The sequence below is a fragment of the Osmerus mordax genome, chromosome 8, assembly GCF_038355195.1.
Source record: "Osmerus mordax isolate fOsmMor3 chromosome 8, fOsmMor3.pri, whole genome shotgun sequence".
Classification (NCBI taxonomy): Eukaryota; Metazoa; Chordata; class Actinopteri; order Osmeriformes; family Osmeridae; genus Osmerus; species Osmerus mordax.
In genome coordinates, this window is record NC_090057.1 from 10,486,449 (window position 1) to 10,507,290 (window position 20,842).

At 45.9% G+C, this 20,842-nt stretch overlaps 4 protein-coding genes across 5 annotated transcripts in view; 1 reads left to right on the forward strand and 3 right to left on the reverse strand.

The window, feature by feature from the left end:
• Positions 1-1,422, reverse strand: part of nhsl1b (NHS-like 1b) — a 77,404-nt gene extending 75,982 nt beyond the window's left edge. The window contains 1 exon segment of the mRNA XM_067242228.1: positions 1,092-1,422. Coding sequence (XP_067098329.1) covers positions 1,092-1,422 — 331 coding nt within the window.
• A 3,651-nt stretch (positions 1,423-5,073) lies between these two features.
• Positions 5,074-10,715, reverse strand: acbd3 (acyl-Coenzyme A binding domain containing 3). Its single transcript, XM_067242216.1, has 8 exons — positions 10,439-10,715; positions 8,494-8,635; positions 7,987-8,127; positions 7,422-7,580; positions 7,067-7,241; positions 6,734-6,980; positions 6,027-6,320; positions 5,074-5,717 (listed from the first exon to the last, which is right to left on the reverse strand). The coding sequence occupies exons 1-8, from the start codon at positions 10,713-10,715 to the stop codon at positions 5,503-5,505; spliced, it is 1,650 nt and encodes a 549-aa protein (XP_067098317.1). The 3' UTR covers positions 5,074-5,502.
• Positions 10,716-12,551: 1,836 nt separating this feature from the next.
• Positions 12,552-13,771, forward strand: mixl1 (Mix paired-like homeobox). Its single transcript, XM_067242308.1, has 3 exons — positions 12,552-12,648; positions 12,772-12,995; positions 13,102-13,771. The coding sequence occupies exons 1-3, from the start codon at positions 12,552-12,554 to the stop codon at positions 13,762-13,764; spliced, it is 984 nt and encodes a 327-aa protein (XP_067098409.1). The 3' UTR covers positions 13,765-13,771.
• Positions 13,772-13,998: 227 nt separating this feature from the next.
• lin9 (lin-9 DREAM MuvB core complex component) lies at positions 13,999-20,728 on the reverse strand. Of its 2 annotated transcripts, none has more exons than XM_067241567.1 (15): positions 20,677-20,728; positions 19,687-19,719; positions 19,253-19,344; positions 18,852-18,962; positions 18,504-18,634; positions 18,075-18,200; positions 17,664-17,821; positions 17,434-17,567; positions 16,823-16,948; positions 16,425-16,526; positions 16,205-16,285; positions 15,859-15,984; positions 15,465-15,647; positions 15,168-15,265; positions 13,999-15,014 (listed from the first exon to the last, which is right to left on the reverse strand). In XM_067241567.1, exons 1-15 carry the CDS (start codon positions 20,705-20,707, stop codon positions 14,909-14,911), a joined length of 1,638 nt encoding a protein of 545 aa, XP_067097668.1. In that variant the 5' UTR covers positions 20,708-20,728; the 3' UTR covers positions 13,999-14,908. The 2 variants fall into 2 exon arrangements, with proteins under 2 accessions (XP_067097668.1, XP_067097667.1); XM_067241566.1 differs by having other exon boundaries at positions 16,817-16,948.
• Between the last annotated feature and the right edge of the window lie 114 nt (positions 20,729-20,842).

A 20,842-nucleotide genomic window follows, 5' to 3' on the forward strand; every position in this document is an offset into this window, starting at 1 on the left:
ACCTATCATTCAACATTACTCAGTGAGCTGCAGGATGTGTGTGTGTGTGTGTGCCTGTGAATTACATTCAGTAACTAATGAAGACATAAATAGGCCTAAAGAAGAAGCAGTTTGTCAGGGCGTAGCCTCATGATCATCCCTTAACAGGCACCACGAAACGTTGATCAAGGTGAGCGGGCTGGTCAGAGGATCCATTAAATAACTAATACTATGAGCAAACTTCAAATGGTCAATCCAGCCTTTGTCAGCTTATCTTTTGAGGTCGACATATCCATTTACCTATTTCTAGAACATAAAAGAGCCACTTTAACTCAATCAATGTAGTAAGATAATAACTTACACTAATCAGCCAGTGACAGTGAATTTCCAAACCTATTTCACTATAACAAAGAGTGACAGAGTCTGACTTCAAAGCCTACATCATCAACGTTTTAGTCAACATGATCTGGTTACATTAGTGAATTCAGCAGTCCTAGCTAAAGCTTCTTCACAACAACATTGTTGATTTCTCCCACTTCATCTTAGAAGTGACAGACTTTACAGAGACGCATGTCCTCAAAGTCCAAATGTTGCTTTGAAGCCGTCGCCACAGGCGCCCCATGCTTGCGCAGATGGTCAGTGCGTTGCAGGGAATCCATCACTTTTGACGGGAATCACATCCGTAGAAAAACGTTAAATCCATCTCCTATAGTCAACCATGTGTTGACGCAACAGTGTCACGCCCTCTCTCTGTTTTCATTTTGACATCATCTGTCACAATCACTTTTAATTATTCATTAGAATTTGTGTTTTAGCCCTTAATTAGTTATATTTTATTAGGCTACATTAAATCATCATACACTGTAACAAAAGTAATAGGACAAATATGATCAATGGGTCAATTAGTAAGCTACTTGAGTAGGCCTAGTTCCATACACAATCGTAGGATATTTACATCTTAAATGCTTATTCCATTCCATTAATTAATGCACTTATTGGTTTGGGGCTGCTATTAGACAGCCAACAATGTTGCTTTGTGCAGCCAGAAAGTATCCAAAGAACGACATTGTTTGTTGATAGTTTACTAACATTGTTGTTTTGATTGTACTTACGGATTTTGATTTTCTTGTGGTCGAACTTGCAGACTGTATTCTGTAAAGTTTCCAGGCGTTGTTGAATCCTGCAGGACCTTTGAAACACCATTCCAGCTTCCATTTCAATCCCAAGGAATATGTCGCTTGCATTTCTCGATAGGTCGGAAAGTTGATGAATTATATTAATCATTGTATGACAGCAAACGTCATCCAAAGACGAAAATAGCACATTTTTCTTAAGTTTGCGCCCATCCAGCACGACGTAGCCCACATCTTCACCGGGTGTCCCATCCCTTCGGGGCAACCTACTCACGCGCCGCGGCTCCACGGTTCTTTGGTGGAAAGGCATTTTTAACGATATCCAGCGAGGTTGTAACGCAAAACGGCTATTCGTACCTTTATAGCCTACATTAAAATCCAACAAACAGTTTTGACCTTGTTTTTGTTTGGGAACCTACATGATCTTTATATCCCGCCATATTTTTCAAAGGATGCGATTTCAGATGTAGGCTACTCGAGTCGTTGCTCCAAAGTCTATTCATATTCAACTACACCAGCAGAAAAACACCGCTCGCCCAGAAGAAAAAGTAGAAAAGTAGATATAAAACATGGAGGGGAACCACCTGTAGCAACTGGAACTGGATTCCGACAGACCGTCCTTGGGATGTGGAGGAAAAGTTTACCTGACTCTCGCTTGAATGGAGCTGCGGCTCAATGGAAAATCAGGACTGGATTTGGCTACCCATAAAGAATTTGCACTGAGCAAATGGCCACCAGCCTACTCTTACCGTTGATGTAGCCTATAGGCCTACTGCTTATTTGTTCTTGTGTTGAAACTTCTGTAAATATGTTGTTCTATATTCTGGTGGCTGTAGCTACACAAACTGCCTCTCTAAGAACATACGTTATATGATCCTCTTGCAAAGTTAAAGGTAGATTTATCGATGTAGTGTAGAAGATAGACACTAGCATTCCTGAAATTATTTAAACACTTGAACCACTCGTTAAACTGCACATTTAGGCTGTTGGCAACATTCCTGCATGTGTTTCCTGGCAAACTACACTCAAACTCGCACAGAAATCCCACGGCTAAACGATCAATAGTAGATTCTGACAGTTTGTGTGTGCATGGACCAAATAACTGAGCACAATAGCAATGTCCAATTGACAAAGTTGGGTCATTCCTGACACTATTCTGATCAGGAATTTTATTCCACTGAATTCCCTAAAACGTAGTATTTATGCCCCCTAGTGGTGACATGGTGACATTATTTATAAAAAATAATATTAAAAAAAACTCAAGGACTGCTCTGACAAAACAAATCACAGCACCGTATTTGCCACAACAGTTCTATAAATTCTTATTTGAAATCATGAAAAAAAAATATGTAAAACGTTTGGGAGGATAAATCTGTCAGCGTTGCCCTGTTCCTCATGACTACAGAGATAACAGGGAACGGGTGGTTGACAGGATGGCTGGTTCTGTTTTTCTTTTCATGAGTCATTTCCCTTTGGTGCAGTGTTCCAGTTGGTTGTGCTGAGAAAGATAACAAACCTGGTGAATCCTTTGACCACAAAATACCACAGAGATCTGTTAAACAGTCACACAACATTGCACTGGAACCATACAGATTGCAGATGTTTTTGATTAATAGTGATGGATTCACTCACCAGACTTTTATCCAAAGCCACGTAAAAAAGGGCTTTGAACCTGCAACCTCTAGATCCTCAAATACCCGTCACTTAGCTATACCCATCCCAACTGTTTAGAGCAGCTCTAAGTGTTTTGAACATCCATTTTGAAATCCTTTCTGTGGCTGTGCTTGATCATAATATACACAAGTATAAATATGAACCAAGTGTACGAGGGTACACTTCTGCAAGATAGGTACAGAACACGGGAAACATAAATGGGAATTAAAAGAGCCACTCACAGATAGTTGAACATAGGTTTAATCAAGATTAAATATATGCCCAAGAAATCCTCAAACCCATATAGATCAAAATGAGTTAAAGCAATACAAAAAGATGAGCTTCTCTGTCATGTCATAGTCAATCGGTTTGAGCATTCTTCATTTCAAACGTTCCGTTTTGGGGTAAAATGTACATTATATTCTCATTCATTATACTTTACAGTGCATCAATGCTCAACCTATGGTCATCTTCAAAGTTTACTACCCACACATAAACCCATTTATATAATTATTTACAAACAAGGCTTAAACAATCTCAATCAATCCTTTACCATTTGGTGACTCAAGTAAATAAACAATACACATTGAGGGAGCTCGGTTCTGGATACTTGTCTCCGAGCCTTGATTTCACCATGGAAAGTGGCATTCTGGGACATTTACAAAACCTAAACCGAATTCCTATCCTGACACAAACGATTCCACCGTCAGACAAGTCCAACAGAGGGCGCTAGTGCATGGACTGGAATCAGCCCGGGGTCTAACTGAGTATTGGCTCCTGCCTGATTTCACCATACGCCAATTATGAACACCTTCAAATCATGGTAAATGAGTTAGTGGGAAGTTTCGCATTCTGAAACCCAATCAGGGATAGGGAATTGGAACGTCTTTCTGAACAGGGTTCCAATTCCAAAAAACAACTTCTTCTCCAACCATTAGTCTCTCAGGTGAAGCACATGTCACAGTGACTCCAACACCCCCTGGTGGGTCACTCTGACTTCAAGTGATACACAAAGCATGCAGATGACGTGGTTGTGAGCAATCTGGACAACACAACGCATGGCAAAGAAACAAACAAACAACTAGAGAGTAACAACTTCAAAAACAGCTTTTAAAAGAGGTCCAAAACAAAACGTGGTTAATAACTGATAGCTTGACCAATGACACGAGACCTAGATCATCTCTGGGTTAGTGATACAACTTAGTCATGTTATATTTGAGATGACCATCTGAATCCATCCACTGAAAATGAAGAGATAGATCCAGGAATCCAGCAAATACTAGTTGTTTCACTGTGGGAGTACTGACAGATAATGTAACAGTGACACGACCAATGGAAAAGGCATGACATCATCTTGTTAGCTGTCAGTTAGGGGTTCGAAATCAGGTTGACCACTCCACAACCTTCAGAGTGGTTGTGGAGAGCCCACGGTCCTAAGACCACACTGCGGATGTGTTCCAATACCACGACCGGACTCCTTACCTCGTCTCCTCCATGGTCGTTTAAAAGGTGTGAGGTTGATTAGCAGTAGACACAAAGGAAAGGTAACATGGAAAAGGTAACATTTACAAGTATTGGAAAACATCCTTGTGGACTCTTACAACACAGGGGTTCCTGTCTGGAGATGAAGTACACCGATTGAGCAACGTGCGGACACAACAAAAAAATGATACCTATTCTACACGAGAGGGATGATAATAAATATTTATTAAATGCTTTTGAACAACCTCGCGCGTTCTGCGTTCTTTAGAGATGCCCGACTTTAGAAGGCCTTCGCCGTACGAGTCAGACAACTCCCCACCCTTCCCACCGCCAGTCCCAAACACTAAGCCCAACCGGAACCCAACCCAACCGCTGAACGACTGGCCCTGAACGACTCTAGCACACTGCATATCAGAGAGGATTTTCTAGCAGGAACAGCTTTAACGTATTGTAACTGAGGTGACATTTGAACTGCTAACAACTGTCCAATCCTGATCTCGGATCTCAAATGTACTACATTGAGGCTAGCGGCAAGTTTGGGACTGGGCCGAACTGTATTCCACTGTTGTGTTGCCACTGGCGATGTGACTGGGTGCAGAGACCCGATCCGATTTCTGATCCCATTTCGAAGTGTGTGACCTCCGGGGGCCTAAGAGGGGCTGTTCTCTAGACCAAAGGCATAGGTGCTGTAGTATGCCTGCTTATCTCTGGCTGGACTTTGGCTCACATTAACCCCTTCGATGTGCTGGCCACATTCGTATTCACGCTAATCAGCTTCACTCAGACAGAAGCAGCACCCGTAAGACAACAGGCTGGGGGGGGGGGGGGGGGGGGGGGTTGCAGGACAGTGGGGGGAGAGGGGGTGAAACACAAGAGACATCCGAGTCTTAGAATAGTCCAAGACTCTGAGAAAAGGAGCGAGCGAATACACTGAAGGAATAACTCTCCCCCTGGACTCCCACATGTATTCACACACACACACACACACACACACACACACACACACACAAAGAAACACGCACGCACACAAAACCACAAACCCACAGTCCCGTCTTCTAACTAAGGCTCCGGGTGCGTCTCTCCGTCCCCCTCCGGCGGTGTTGTCCAGAACACTTCCTGTGGCATCCTCCCTCCTCCTCTCCCCTCTCTGCCTCCCACTTTCAAACACACACACACACACACACACCGTTTACTCACACAGACCACCCCCTCTCCCACACACGCACGCGCCACATCTCTCAGTCTGTCCCCAGGTTTATCTGGTGTAGTACACTCTGTAGTAGACGCTCTTCGAGCGCCACAGAGAGTAGGAGTTGTCGAACTTGAGCAGGTAGACTCCGCGGCCCGGGTACTGGTGGCTGCCGGCGTACACTTCCTCGTGGCAATCCCGCCGGTACACCGGCACGATCTCGTCCACCTGGGGCTTGCCCGCCTCCTTCTTGGCCTTCTCCTCCTCGCTGGGGGGGTCGCCTGTGGGGGGGGGGGGGGGGGTCGGAAGCAGCAGAAGGCGTTTCGGGTTTATGTTCGGCGCTTACGACGCTCCTACAGCGCCTTCCTTTAGGGGGAAAGCGCATGGGGAAACGAGGCCGACCTACATTTACATTTAGTCATTTAGCAGACGCTCTTATCCAGAGCGACTTACAGTAAGGACAGGGACATTCTCGAGGCAAGTAGGGTGATGTGAATCGAGGGAATCGAACCGGCAAGCTTCTGATTACTAGCCTGATTCCCTAACCCGCTCAGCCACCCGACTCCCCTGACTTGCGAGAGTGCGCTTACCGTCCTCGTCCTCGTCCTCGTCGCTGGACTCGCTGACGTGCACGCTGACCGAGGCGCTGGCCGCGTCCGTCCACTCGAAGAAGACGCCGAAGCCGATGTCGTAGTGGTCGGTGGCGAACTCCCAGAAGAGGTAGGAGCCCTCCTCGTGCGTGGGCACACGCACCGTCACCACCTCGCCCCGGCCCACCGTGATCACGCTGTCCACGTCCTGGCGGATCTTCTCCTTGAAGTCCTTGATCTGCGGGCGCGTCCACATGGAGGGCGCCGCGATGACGGGCGGGGAGTCGGGGCCCGCTGGAGGGAGGGCGGGAGGAGAGGAGAAAGGGGGGGGGGGCACACAAAAAGAGACAGTGGGAGGGTTAGATGATTTTAAAAGTCTGAAGAGTTTTTTTTTTTACATCGTGCTTCCAAAGACATCTCGTGTCTGCATGTGATACTGGTAGACACTAGACAGTCTCATAAAGAAAGACGCTATTACTTATGAATGAGACTAGCTACACGGCTCCATTCCAAATCTGCACCCTTCAAATTCCTGCATGTGCAGCATGGATAATGGTGACTCCTCGTAGACAGTTAGAGCTGGGGGAGAGATCACTTTCACCTACTTATAACCTCTCCTTCCATCGACAAGGGGATAAGTCTAGAGTTTCTGGCTCGGAACAAAGCCCTCTTGTGTGCGTGTGTGTGTGTGCGCGTGTGTGTTCTACCTGTACTGATCGGCCCATTCTCCGTGACCTCGTCAGCGGGCTCAGGCTCGGGCTCCATCTCCATGCTCTCCGAGTGCGAGTCTGACTGGCCGTTGAGCGTGGGGGCCTCCTCTCCAGCAGGGGGCGCTGCCACAGCGGGGGCCGCCACGGCAACAACAACAGCAGCAGCAGCAGCAGCAGGCGGCTCCACACCGGCCTCCAGGGTGGCCTTGGCCACCGCATCTTCCTGCTGCTTCTGGAACGCCGCCTGCCGGGGGGGGGGGATTAGTGGCTGTAGGGGGCAGTGAGTTGTTTTGAGTATGTTTGTTGCTTGTACAGTGTGTGCGTGTGTACCTGCTGCTGGGCTAGTTGGACCTGGTAGAGCTGCTGCATGTACTGCTGGTAGTGTTGCTCCTGCAGCTGTCTGATGAGGCCCAGCTGCTGCTCGGAGCTGTCGGGGTACTGCTGGGCAGCGTACTGCTGGAACTGCACCGCCGTCTGGGCGTTCAGCGCCGCCATGATCTGCTGTCTGGGGGGGGCAGGGAGGACATCCATGAAGAAATCGACGAACGCTCATCAATAATACATCGAAAAAAATACAAAGCGCCGTTAAAGGGAGAATGCCAAACGCCGAGAGGTGCAGGTGTGGAGAGATGAGCACGGATGATGCCTGGCACCTTCACACAGACACACGCGCGCACACACTTACTTCTGTTGCTCCACCCGTAGCCTCTCCTCCTCTGCCTGCCTCCGCTCCTCCTCCGCCCTTTTCAGTTTCTCCTCTTCCTCCCGCCTCTGCGTCTCCTCCTCCTGCCGGCGGCGCTCCCTCTCCTCCTCCTCCCTGCGCTGACGCTCCTCCTCCTCCCTCCTGAGGCGGGGGGGAAACACCGTCGCAACAGACACGCGCTCATGAGATGGCAGTACAATGACGACTGGACACACACAAGGCCAAGTTCGAGTTTCACCTATGGCCGCCATCTCTGTACATGTATACTGTTATATACTTGTATACATGTATACAGGGTGCATTTAGGAAGCACAGGAAACGGTGCCGGCTATTTAGATTGGCTCGCATCGCCAGATATCTTTCGCACCCCAAAGTAGCATTGACTGGACAGCTTCATTCTAAATCGGGGTACGGCGTCTAATAACAACGTGTCGATTGCGCAGATTTGAGCGGATTTGTCCAAAGCGTCGCACAGGGGGGGGAGATCTGAACCTGCGACCTCCAGATCCGCAGTGGAACACTCTGCCCCTGAGCTGCTGGACCTCACCGTTTCCTCTCCTGCTCCTCCTTCTCGATCTGGTGGGACGTGACGTAGGGGGCAAACAGGTTGCAGCACTTATTTAACAGCTTGACAAACTCCACCATGGCCTCCTCCTTCTCCATGTTCCCTAAGGTGGCCCACTCTTTCCTGGGGGGAAAGGAGAAGAAATAGACGGGACCAAACAAAAAGAGATGGCGGGGGAGTGAGTGGTGAGTTTTCAGAGTAGACTTAGGATGTGGTTAAAAGAACATCTGCTGACTTTCTGAACTCTCCAACCCTTCAGCCGGAACAGGGACTGGAAATGTGAGCGCGAGTTGCTGACTTGCTTAAAGTACTGATAGTATGGTGAGGATAGGGAAAGCTCTGCTCCTTGCATTTCCTGCAGTGTTCCTAAACCACAGCACAGCACATTGGCTGAAGCCTACACCAGAGATCAAAGATCACACACACACACACACAGCCAAGCCCTCCTCCACTCCTTCACTCCCTCCCTCCTCGAAAGTGCCTGTTTACCTGCGGTCGTTGCCCAGAACATCAAAGAAGCCAACTTCAGGAGAGGCTTCAGGGTTGTAGGGCCCCAGCAACACCTGCTTGTGCAGCGCCACCAAGCGTAGCTTCTCCTCGTAGGTGGGGTGGAAGGCCTTGCCATCTTTGTCTGAGGAGAACCACAGCAGAGCTCTAAACTCAACACCGATGTAGTGGAGACCTCGTTGTTGCAGTGTCCACATTAACTGATATTCATTGTTTTCCCTAGACAAACCCTGAAATGCAGTTCATGAGTTATAGCTAGTTAGTTCCTACAGGAAGACTACTTATGGGGGCTAACTGACATTATGACACTGAGTTACCATAGCTAGTGAATTGATGTCAGAAACAATCGACATTGGGTTTGATTTGCCTCGGGCCTCTACCAAAACAGGTCAAATAACAAGTTAGAATATATGTTTATATGGGAAATACCCTTAGGGTCAAACTTGTGGGAGTAACTTAATGGGTGAACCCGCATTTAGAACCGGTTTGCACATTGTCTGAAGTGATTAGCATTTTACCACACCATAAACAATGAGGCAAATTAAGGAAATGACCACCATAGGCCCAGTTCTTGTACTGCTCCTTTCCAATCCAACATGACACTGAGATGTTTGTTTTGTGAACACACAACATGGATGGATTGCTCCTTATCTGTGGCTTCTTCCTACTCATATCAAACTAAAGAATGACATGCTTGCGTTGCGGTTGAGTACACAATATTGGCCCTCTCACTTTATGTAGGTGACTTAGCAGTTACCTTTCTCCTATCTCTGTCCTGTAAGGCCAATGCTCGATTAGTAGTAGTGATACACAGACATAGATAGTATAAGCTCACTTACACCCGGACATTAACAGACATGCAGGGAATGTGAACGGAGATGTTTCTGAAACATGAGCATCCCAGGCTCAGACCCCTTTTCCAGTTTATTCCATTGGCTGTGAAATATACAGTATGCACATTGGATCACTTAGAAGGAAACAGAGGCAATTGCACTTTCCCGTTGATTGGAGCACTTAACACGTGGGAAAGCTACCGATTAACAGGCTTTCAGACCTCAATTATACAGTAAAGCATCCATAAACGTTCATGTCTGTAGCCTAGGGTTAATCAAGAACTAGCTTCGAAAAACTACCCTACACACACGGTTAATGCTTGAAAACCTAATGAATGGTACAGGCAATCATTTTGTGTTGCTGTCCGATGTGTGTGATCGTGTGTCGTGTCTGTTTATAATGGCGTTGGGACAAGTATGTGTACGGAGCGAGGTTGTAAAGTAACACTCCCTCCATGGCAGGGCCATGACTGACAGATGGGTGTGCGTGTCTTCTACCAACCTACCAAACAAGCTTCTGGGTCACCATAAAGTCGGTTACTACGTGGCCACTTTGATTAAGGCTGCAAGTTAAAGTCTCCTACACTTACCTACATCATATAAGCTTGTCGAAGCTTTAAGGATAAGTTAAAATAAGATTTCATCAACTTAATAGGCAGCTGACCAGCTAGCTAGACAGAATTTCGATTCAGAAGCGAATTTAATTAGCGCTACTAGCCTACGTATGCTCGTCTAGCTATCTTGGTTAGAATGTTATGTGGATGTATGGCACCATAGTAAGTGGATGGAATTAATCAAACTCGATTGGTAATTGGTTGTTGCACCTAATGGTATACTAGAGCTAGGTAGCAGCTACTGTAACGTTATTACAGGAATTTATTTGGGTAGCAAGGAATACTATTGTGGCTAACTAGCCTAGCCTAACATCCCATGTATGCAATCAGATCCGACTGCTAGCTACCTAGCATGCACAAACGTTTACTGGCCAACAAGGCTACTAGGTATTACGTTAGTCCTGGATGAAAACACGATTGCCATTTCAATATGCCTTATTTAGTCCCCGAATTGGAATACACAGTAGCTACAGCCTATACCTTTGAAGAATTTCAGCGCTAGTCCGTAAAGCTCCAGCAAAGGAAAGCCCCATTTCCTCTCTATCGTGGATTTGGCAGTCTCGCCCTCCTCTCCATCCTCGCCTTCGGTGGCTGTCTGCTCCTCGGTCCTCTGCTCTGCCAACTCTGGGTCAGGTTCCGTGACCTGTTCTTGCTCACCCTCGGGGTCGGGACTAAGGGTGAGGCCGTCGATTGAGACCTCGAGCCGGCTAGAACTGCCATTGTTGAGGTCGCCGCTCTGAACCTCTGTCGCCATCATGCAGAATGTCAGCTGAAGCGGCCACGTACTTACTTCCGTTTTCGTTTGGCGGATGTTCTCGTAGATCGAGACGTAAAATAATGACGTAGAAACATCGCGTAACTAAGCAACATGACACATGTATAATTATTTATATTATTTGTATTATTAATTTGGATTTCTTTTTACAAATGCAAGAATAACATTGATCTTTTTTATTTTTTATTTGTTTTCAACAAAATATACATCCAGTGTACACACAAAGGGGGTGTGGTTGGTGGGGGGTAGATATTACATGCATTTCATAAACTAGACTGGTTTTAAAACAGCAACACATTTAGACCAACGCAATAGAGCGAACGCGGATTGTTGGCATATCTTCGCAAATCTCTCGTCGGGGCCATTTCCCAGTCTGTCTCAATAGATAGCCTAGTGGCCACTCTCAAGGTGTGAAATGTCCAGTCTAGGCATGGCTGAGAGCTCCTGAGAGTCATTGCCTACCTTGTCTTTGTGCCGCGATGTTTAAAGTGCCATGAATGTGTTTGATGTTGAATGTGGGCCTTGCGAACCACAAAGTCTGTGAGTTAATCCCAACTGAACTTTCTCCTGCCTTTAATTAAATTAATTAATTGGTAGCCTACAGGTTAGGCCTAGTGTCAAAGTCAGTACTGCGACGACCCAAGCAAGAATAGGCCTACAATTTTTTGGGTTGTGATAAAATACTACAACAAAATACTAAGCGGCTCATGTTTTTATAACAGGGTTTACCATATTTGCCTAGCCCACAGTATGTTATTTTAAAGGGACTTAATACGCTACTGCTTATTAGCTGAGGTCTTGAGTCAAAGAGAATGGACTGACAAATGTAGGCTAGAACCAACAAAACCAGCCTATAGCCTAGCCTGCTAGACAATTTCAAACGATCATCATGATTCCTTTCAATAACCACATGTATTTATAGACTATAGCTCAGAAAATAATCCTGTCTGCATAGTTTACACAAGTCTACATTTTGGTAGCCTATATAAATATGCCTAAACCTAATCTAGGGTAGCCTATAGGCTATACAATTTTACAATATAAATGTATGAAGTTCTCCCAAAATGTAAATTAGGCTACATTTAGGATAGATTTGGAATCAGGTTCAAATAACCCACATTGTATGAGATTAGAGACTGTAGACTAACGTGTGCAGCAGACCAATGGCCTATTCAATTGACCCCCCACAGCTCAGTGGGGACTGGAGAGGAAGCCGTTCGATGTCAACTTCTGAGCATCTTTGAACTGGATTTGTGTATTGAGGTATGAGATCAACTTTCTTTGTGATGAGAAGGGAATGATTCATCATTTCTATTCATCAGACCGACGTTCAAAAACAAATTGTTTCTATGTCAGATGTATATCAAGGTTAGTATAAGCCTAAAATAAAAATCAATTGTTAAAAAATGCCTCTGAAGCCCATACCAAATGAATAGTCTAAAAAGGCAATGACAAAATGCAACTTAAACTTTCTGGAGATCCAGTGGATGAGCTTCTGACCGTCTCTTTCTTGGTACACTAATGGTCCAGGAACTACTTCCCTTAAAGCGGATAATTGTTTTCTCATGAAATGTGTATTGAACGTGCATATTCCATTAAAACGACTTTAGCTCACGCCGTCATTCAGGGTGTCACTTATTCACACGTTTAGCTCGCCACTGGACGCGTCTGATGTCGTGTGTAAAGCTGTTTCAGTGCCAGCCGTTTCTAATGGCCCGCACGTTAACACGTCTCTTTGATCACAAGATGACCGTGATGAATATAAGACCAGCAACAAGTCGTTGAGGCCATTTAGAGTCTGGGAATAAGATGAGCAACATGTCTTCGGTCCATGGAAAACTGCGGGTCGGAGACTTCAGTCGGTTCCAGATGTATCATGAGGGACATCTGGATAGAAGCAGCGTGACGCATTCAGGTGTGTGAGTAGCCTAGGCCCTGGGGCAGTAAATGGAGGCTTATTTTTTATAGCATATAGCATATCACAAAGTATTTTAATATTGTGTTCATACTCATGCAATTCTGTGTTTATTTCATACAGATTACGGTGCCAGTGGCATGGTAAACTTCAACTGTAGGCCTGCAAACCCTACTGGGCCAAGAGCGGACAGTATGGCTTTGCTGACCCATCGGAGAAAGAGAACCAACTTCACACAACCGCAGATTGAGGTTCTTGAGAAGGTTTATTCGGACACCCAATACCCCGACATCTACCTTCGCGAGAGACTGGAAACCCTTACTGGGCTTCCGGAGTCCAGGATTCAGGTCGGCTATACTAGACGTTACTTTCTATTGAAATTAAATGTGGCTACAGTAGGTCTGGGGAAAAAACAGGATACAACCAGAATATAACTAGCCGTTTGTTTTTCAGGTATGGTTCCAGAACCGGCGCGCAAAGTCCCGTCGCCAAGTTGGAACAAGTGTAAAGTTCAGTGGCGCCGTTTCCAAGGCTCCATCGGCGCTTCAGAATAGAATGCCCCAACAAGAGATGCAGAGATTGCCTAACTTCTCACAGGGGGACAACTTCCGACATCCACTCCATACCGGGACCGAGGAGGCTCACACTGCTACCCTTCCGGCGAAAACGGGAAGCTACGAACACATCACAATCCCATCTGTCTACGACGCAGCCATTGAAGGAAACAGGTGTAGGCCTATGGTCGATCAACAGGACGAGCTTGGTCTGACAGGCCCATGCACTAATGTTCATTCTTATCTCAAAGAAAAAGGACAATATCTCACTGCTCTAAATAGCAGCGTGGGCCCAAAACATGTTCTAGTTGAGTATGACAACTTCCCACCGAACAAGACCATTGGGCCGGAGATGAAGGTGGTAATCCCTCCTATTCCATCACAGAACAACTTCAACATGTCTTCGCCAATTCATGCTTGTCAGGTCCAGCAGCTTCAGGTCAAGACAAGGCCTAACTTCGATCAGTTCTCTCCAGACCGTGCGAACATTGCGCAAGAATTCTCTGATTCGGATTCCGATTGGGAAAACAGCACTATGGCCGGCTTTGGAGACTTTATTTGAATATTTTCTAAATTCTGGAAATGTTTGCCAATTTAGTTAGTTTTTTTACTCAAACGTTTATGCCTTCAAAATGTATGCACGTTTACTAAAAAGAGACATGTATTTATTATAAAACGTTAATGTCCTATACCAATCATGCTAAATAAAATATGGAATATGTAATGTAACCTGTTCCCAAGTGTTCAACAGTTCCAAAATACAGGATAGGCCAAGAGGAGAAAATAGCAATTTGCTTTGCTGTGTTTAATATAAAAAAAACAGCAACAGTATTTACAAATGCCACACGACATTCCCATATACAGCTTTACAAAACCAATGGTGAAAGGAGATTCTCAGAACAGATATTTTCATTGTTTTAGTTAATTTAGCACTCAAATTTAGGTTACACCAGTGATGTAGGTCTCAGTGAGGTTGCAGCAACAGCAATGTCCAATTAAAAATGATAAATCCATTTTACTCATTGGTGTCAGAAAAGAAACCAACAATTCTTATTTAGAAAAATACCAGAATCTCTTCAGTGCACACAAAAAATACAAAAGCCATTTCTGAATACATTGCAGAAATGTGGACGATAAATCCTAGTAATCATAAAGGTATTGTACAAATATCTACAATAAACTATTTTACAAAAAAATATTTTGCTTCACCTGTGCCTTCTACCAGTGGAGTAAAGCAACACAAAACATGGACTCGCAGGGAAACTTTAAAATGGTCAAATATAACAATTCCTACCCCCTCTCAAAAATAAATAAATATGGATTACAGAAACTGCTCAAAGTACTGTATGGCACATGAAATGAGAGAATATATTATACAACTGGAATTTGCTCTGTAAATATGTGACCCTAAGCCACCTAACAGAGTGATCAGTTTCTTTAGAGACATGAAGTGGAAAAACTCTTTCCAAACTACAATAAAAACAAGCTGGACTTCAAAGAAATAAGATATTCTCCCACAATTTCTTCATCACACAAACATTTGGAAGTCCAATTCAGGGTGCATCTTAAGTCAATGAACATATCTGTGTTTGCTTCAGTCAGTTAAGATGGGGCATGAAAGCTCCATCCCTGGGTCTTGGGAGCAGCAATGCTGCATGCCTGCGTGTGCTGAGGGGAGCAGTGTGCCTGCGTGTGCTGAGGGGCGCTCAGACCGTGTTGGTATTGTTGGCAGCAAAAGCATGCAGGTTTCCCAGCTGACTCAGGCCACTCTGGATGTGGGCCACGTGGATCTCCACGTTGTTCTGGAAGCAACTGGAAAAAAGGACAGGCGAGCACGCACACCCAAACTTAGTACACTCCCTCATGGATACAGTTACACCGCCCTTATGAAACCATTTCTGGCCTCTCCTTAGAGAAGGAGACATTGACAAAGAGTAATGTCTTTAGGCTGGGGGGCAAACAAACCTGAGGTTGGATGGGTCTATCGAACTCTTGATGTCATTCAGAGAGTCTGTCAGGGATTTGAACTCAAATGAATTCAGGTCGCCTCCTTCAGCTAAACACTGGAATATAAGTAAACAAACTGGCAGTTAGACCAACAATATCCATTCCGAAACATCAGTATGTATGCGTGTGTAAACTATTTACTAACATTAAACAAGGTTTGAAATGAAGTTTCTCGAGTCCCACTGAGAGTGTGTGATAAAAGTGAAGACCGCATCTCAAAGCATTTGTCCTGCGAGGCCCGGAAAGTCCCCAAACCTTAATCTGCAGCAGGAGGGCGGTGAGGCCGGAGATGAGGTGGGTGAGGTTGGGGTTGGACACGCACTGCTGCTCGTCCCGTAGAGAGTTGGTCTGCTGCACCATCTCCTGGGCCTCCTCCTCACAGCGCCGCCGGAGTTCGGTGGGACGGTCAGCGGGTGCCATGCCCTGGTCTGGAGCCAGCTGGACACACGGACACACACAGTCAACACAGAGCAGTTCCCAGAGATGAGTTGTGACACGGAAACTGTGGAACAACAGAAACAGAGAAAGAAACGAGAGAGAGAGAAACCGAGAGAGAGAGAAACCGAGAGAGAGAGAGAGAGACAGAAGAGGAACCCGGAGAGAGATTCCAAAAAGGAAGTGTGTTGAGGCCGGGGCGGCGTCCCCTCACCTCGCAGCAGAACTGCTGCACCTGGTGCAGAACCTTGTTCAGGTCCTTGTTGAGCCGCTCCAGTTCCAGCACCGTGGTGGCGTAGCGCTTCTGGAAGTCCAGGCCGATGGGCATGGAGTAGGACTTCTGCACACACAGCTCAGTTACATACCAACGCAAGGGCAAATACAAGAAGGGGCCACCTAGATTGGCAGTAATGTGCTCAAGTTCAGCTAAACTCGACACAGATTTGCACGGCGGAAAATAATTCATGTCGTGATAGCTGCACTAAGCAATATTTGACAAAAAGGTGACAAGTTCAGTGATAAATAAATGACTAAAAATACAGAATATGCCAAGAGCGCACCATTTTCTCAGCCTCCGTGTTCATGTCCTTCAAGTGCTTGATGTGTTCCTTCTTGATCATGAGGATCTTGGAGAGCCTCGTCTGGGAAGAGATGGAAGAGTGCGTTTTAATGCGAGTCACTGCCCACGTGCTTCTCAAAACAGAAAAGACTAAACGACATTCATAGAAACTGCCAGAAAGCGGTAGAGGGTGTTCCCAGAGGAGGGGATATGAGACGCACCACTTGGACCAGGAACTTGACGGGGAACCCCCCCAGGGTGTCTCCTTCTGTCCCGGCGAGTTTGCTCTTCCATGGTGACTGGCTGATGAGAGGGTCGTTGTCCTGTCCGGGGAGGAAAAAGAGGCGTCAGATTTGGCCATTCTTAGACTTGTTTAAGTGACAGAGCTAATGGAGTAGAAAACAAAGAGAAACAATGCTGTCACTCTTGACAAATGTAAACGTTTACACTCGAGTTACTACTACTTGAGAACACCAACAAAATTCAATTTAGAAGCAGATTAAATAAAACATAATATCCCATTGTTCAGATGGGTTTAACCACAGCCGTGCATACTGGTCTTTGTAGTTCTAATCCCCCCAGCATTAACAACATTTGAAATGCAACCTCCCACTGTTACCATGAGGACAGGAGTTGTGGAGGAGGGATAGGGCCCTCTGGGCGGAGTCAGGAAGTTCTGGAAGCGCGAGGGCCGCTGTTTCTGAGCGAAGGCCGAGATGGGCATCGTCTCATTGGGCTCATTGCTCTGCCAAGGGAACAACACAAACAATCTAGCTTCAATACCTCTGTTGACATATCGCTCAGCTGTCCTCAAAGACACACAGTGTGTGTGTGCGTTATACTGTACCGTGGGTTTACAAAACACACATACACATCTCTACGCCTACACATTCAATTTGTTTTGCCTGGCAATTGTTAGACTGAATCATGTGTACAAATGTGTGCATTAGAAACAATAACCCATTATTTACTTATGCCTCCCTCCCTCCCTCGGCGCCTCCCCCAATACTTCACAATGTATTGCACCTGGCCACACCATAGGTGAAAGCCCTATGAGGAGCTCCATAGGTGAAAGCCCTATGAGGAGCTCCATAGGTGAAAGCCCTATGAGGAGCTCCATAGGTGAAAGCCCTATGAGGAGCTCCATAGGTGAAAGCCCTATGAGGAGCTCCATATGAGAAAGCCCTATGGAGGATGAGTGAAATGCTGCGGTGTCTTCGGCAGGCATACCAGCACTTCGTAGTCCGGCACGGTGTGCGTGCCGAGGCCGTTGCGGTCGAAGGTGACGCGGTAGGTGGCAGCGCTGGTGTCCACGGCGTCTATCTGCCCGGTGAACAGGCCGTCGTGGACCCCTCGCAGTCGAGCTGGAGCACACAGATGCGACTGTAAGTATGAGCGTTTTCACACACACACACACGCACACTATCTGCGTGTTGTGTTGGCGTGAGCGTGTGTTTTACCGGTGACTTTGGTTCCTATGATGAGAGGCAGGGGGATCTCCTCGGGGAGGTCCTTGCAGTGCGACACGTCGGACAGCTTCCTCTGCTGCAGCAGGCGCATCTTCTGCCGCTTCTGCCTCAGCGCCGTCCGCTCCTCCGCAAAGAACGCAGACGAACACCTGGAGCGAGGGGGAACCACGTTTACAAACAGCCTCGGAAGAACGAGGGAACAGCACGCCCGAAAACAACGATTGTCAAGAAGACACTGCTTCTTTTCAAAACATATCGTTTCTGACTTTGTCTAATATCCTTAACTCGGACAACAACCATCTTCTTATGTTGCCAACAAGGCTTCCTTTTGTAAGTGTCTGATCCAGGACCAAGCGGTAAACAAGTGGTCAGGTTAACAGCCCTGGCAGCACCGGCCCGTACCGTCTGGGCTTGCCCATCAGTCTGCGGATGGTGCCCCACTCCACCCGGGTCAGCTTCCTGGTCTTCAGGTTGGGGAAGGACTCCTTCAGACACAGGCAGAAGTCGTTGTCCCCTTCAAATAGGGGCCTGGGCAGGAGAGGGCAGAGACAGCATAGTCAGGAAGAGATTTCATCCATGCACAGATTTGTCCATTCTTAGGCCATACATTTATCTGCTTTAAATATGGTTTCACACCCTCTGTAGACAAGCCTACAATTGCACAATCATTTTGGTTCAAATATACCAGATCCATTTTAATTACATAAAACAAGACTAAGTGCATGTAAATACTTTAGACGGCTAATGTCAGAGATTTCCCTGTATTGAATGAATGCGGCTTAACCATTTCTTCCCAGTGCTCTCAAGTTGGCAGTGGAAGAGGGAGCCTACCTGTCTATGTTGGAGTAGAACCACTCATAGATGCACCACTTGTGTGCCTTAGGCAGCTTGAGGAGGTTCCTCAGCCTCAGCCCAATCCTCTGGGAGGCCTTCTTGTCTGGGGTGGTCACACTGGCAAACTTCTGCGGTAGACGCAAGGAGGTAACGTGAGGTAACAACAGCCACGTCTGAACTGGATCTAGTGAGTTAGTAGAGGCTATCATAGACTATCACTAATCCAACGGCAGCATGTGGCCGCTTTCAGCAGTGACTGAGCTGAACAGCCAAGCTGGCAGGACAGTACAGCATCGGGAAGTCAGTGGATTGTCCTGCGGTACTGTGTGGTAGTGGAGCCCTCACCTGGGGTAGGGTGGTGACTCTCTGGCTCCTCCTGGGTGACCTGGAGGGCAGGCGGGGCTGCTGCTCCTCCTCCTCCCGGAACAGACGGCTCCTCTTGGAGCTCCGCGTGGGCTGCACAGGCAGACATACAAGTCAGTACATCGTGACCAAACGACAACGATTCACAGGAGAGGGATCGACCCCCTCTTAACACACTATGCTATTGAAGAGTATTTCGATGGTTTGTAATGCATCACTGTGATCAACGGTCATCAAGGATGAACTGAAGATTCAAAGTGGACTGGAGGGGATACAGTTACCAACGCCTTGATACTGATTGCATCACCAGACACAGACTCCGAATAGGCCTTTCTTGTAGGTTAGAGAGGTCTAATGTCTAGATAAATATGATTATCTCTCACCGTGTCCATGGTTGCCAGGGAGTGACGTCCTCTGGTATTGTGAGCTCTTGGTAGGCTGCTTTTCTCATTCAGACTGTTTGACAAGCTGCCCTCTGGAAATTCAAACAATCGCTGATATAAGGACACAAACCCTATACGACAATTTGCTTTCTCTATGTCCGGAGTATAAAACAAATGGACAGCCACATACAAATGCAATAGACAAATACAGAACACGATGACAAGAAAACAAATCACACAACCGTACGTGCCAGTTTATTTACTCTGTTATAAAAGGCTATCCAATATGCCTAACCCAATGAGGGATGGAAATCTGCAGGATGTATGGGGTCTATGAAGGCAAACCATGAAGATGCAAATGAGTATGGGGAACGGCATGTGCAAGGTTACAGGGACATGATTAGTCCCTCACTGTATACAACAAAATGCACTACCTTTCAAGCTGACCAGAGCCTCAGCCGAAGAGCCTGCAACAAAAATCCATGGGGCATTAGTTTGAGAGGGTCACAGTTAATATGTCTTCAAATTAAATAATTTAATAAATCAAATATATCATATGTGATTTTGCATTCACAATCAGTTAATTAAATGAATATCACTTAATTTACACCTGACAATTATATACACTATTAGTTTATTATACTAGTAATCGGATTTGGTCATATAGTTGGAGACTATAGGCTATTTTATTATAAATCTGTCAACCAAGTTACCTTTCATTCTCTCATACGATGACAGCAAGTACTATAATAGAGGTACCCTTAACACAATTTATATTACTTGACAGATCAAACGTGGTGAGTGAGCCATTTGTTCTTATTCTTAACGTGGTAATAAATACTCAAGCCACTTTGCTGGTTAATAATAAAGCCATATAGATTAGTCTCCGGATGATCATTAAACACTTAGCTAGCTACCAACTTATTATCAACATCAACACCGTCTGTCATTTGGTTTAGAGACCATTGATTGATACATAATATGTGACCTGGGTAAAATATTAACAATCTAGCAAGAACAACACAAAAACACATGAATAGCTAACGCTAGCCAGTTCAAAGATCTGGTGCTTGGTGTGCAGTCTGGAGAAGCTAGAATGCCCATGGCCGACATTATTTTTAGAGCAGCTAGTAAGTTAGCATGTCAGCTAATGCACAACTAGCTGCTTACCAAGCTAGCCATACAGCTGTACCTGCAGGCTGCAATAAAAAGCGTTAGCCAGCTAGCGAGCTACGTTGCTAGCTAACTGACTTGCAGATCGGATTCTTTGACGTGTACAAAACGACTTTAAAAACGCCTCAAGAAGAAGACACGATTATTATTTGATGAGTAATAACATTCCATCACATTAATACAACAAAAAATCGCCTCGTGAATTGGTCTTCATAACTTAAAACTGCTTTTAAATTAATGTTGTTACTCACTCTCATCTAACAGCTGGTCCATCTCCGCCATCTTGACTTAGCCGCGCCGCTTTTTCAAAGACCCTATTGTCAAGGTGCATTCTGGGACAGAGAGTATTTGGAGGGCAATTTGACTTCGGCGGAATACTGAAACTCAATATTTTTTGGCAAGGAAATATATTATTCA

Coding starts and splice junctions, on each gene's coding strand:
- acbd3 (XM_067242216.1), bottom strand. CDS start 10,715: ATGATGGCGACAGAGGTTCAGAGCGGCGACCTCAACAATGGCAGTTCT. Junction 7,581..7,986: donor GAGGAGCAGGAGAGGAAACG/GTGAGGTCCAGC, acceptor CCCCCGCCTCAG/GAGGGAGGAGGAGGAGCGTC. Junction 6,321..6,733: donor GAATGGGCCGATCAGTACAG/GTAGAACACACA, acceptor CCCTCCCTCCAG/CGGGCCCCGACTCCCCGCCC.
- mixl1 (XM_067242308.1), top strand. CDS start 12,552: ATGTCTTCGGTCCATGGAAAACTGCGGGTCGGAGACTTCAGTCGGTTC. Junction 12,649..12,771: donor AAGCAGCGTGACGCATTCAG/GTGTGTGAGTAG, acceptor TATTTCATACAG/ATTACGGTGCCAGTGGCATG. Junction 12,996..13,101: donor TTCCGGAGTCCAGGATTCAG/GTCGGCTATACT, acceptor TTTGTTTTTCAG/GTATGGTTCCAGAACCGGCG.
- lin9 (XM_067241566.1), bottom strand. CDS start 20,707: ATGGCGGAGATGGACCAGCTGTTAGATGAGA. Junction 19,345..19,686: donor GGCTCTGGTCAGCTTGAAAG/GTAGTGCATTTT, acceptor TTGAATTTCCAG/AGGGCAGCTTGTCAAACAGT. Junction 17,568..17,663: donor CATAGGAACCAAAGTCACCG/GTAAAACACACG, acceptor TGTGTGCTCCAG/CTCGACTGCGAGGGGTCCAC.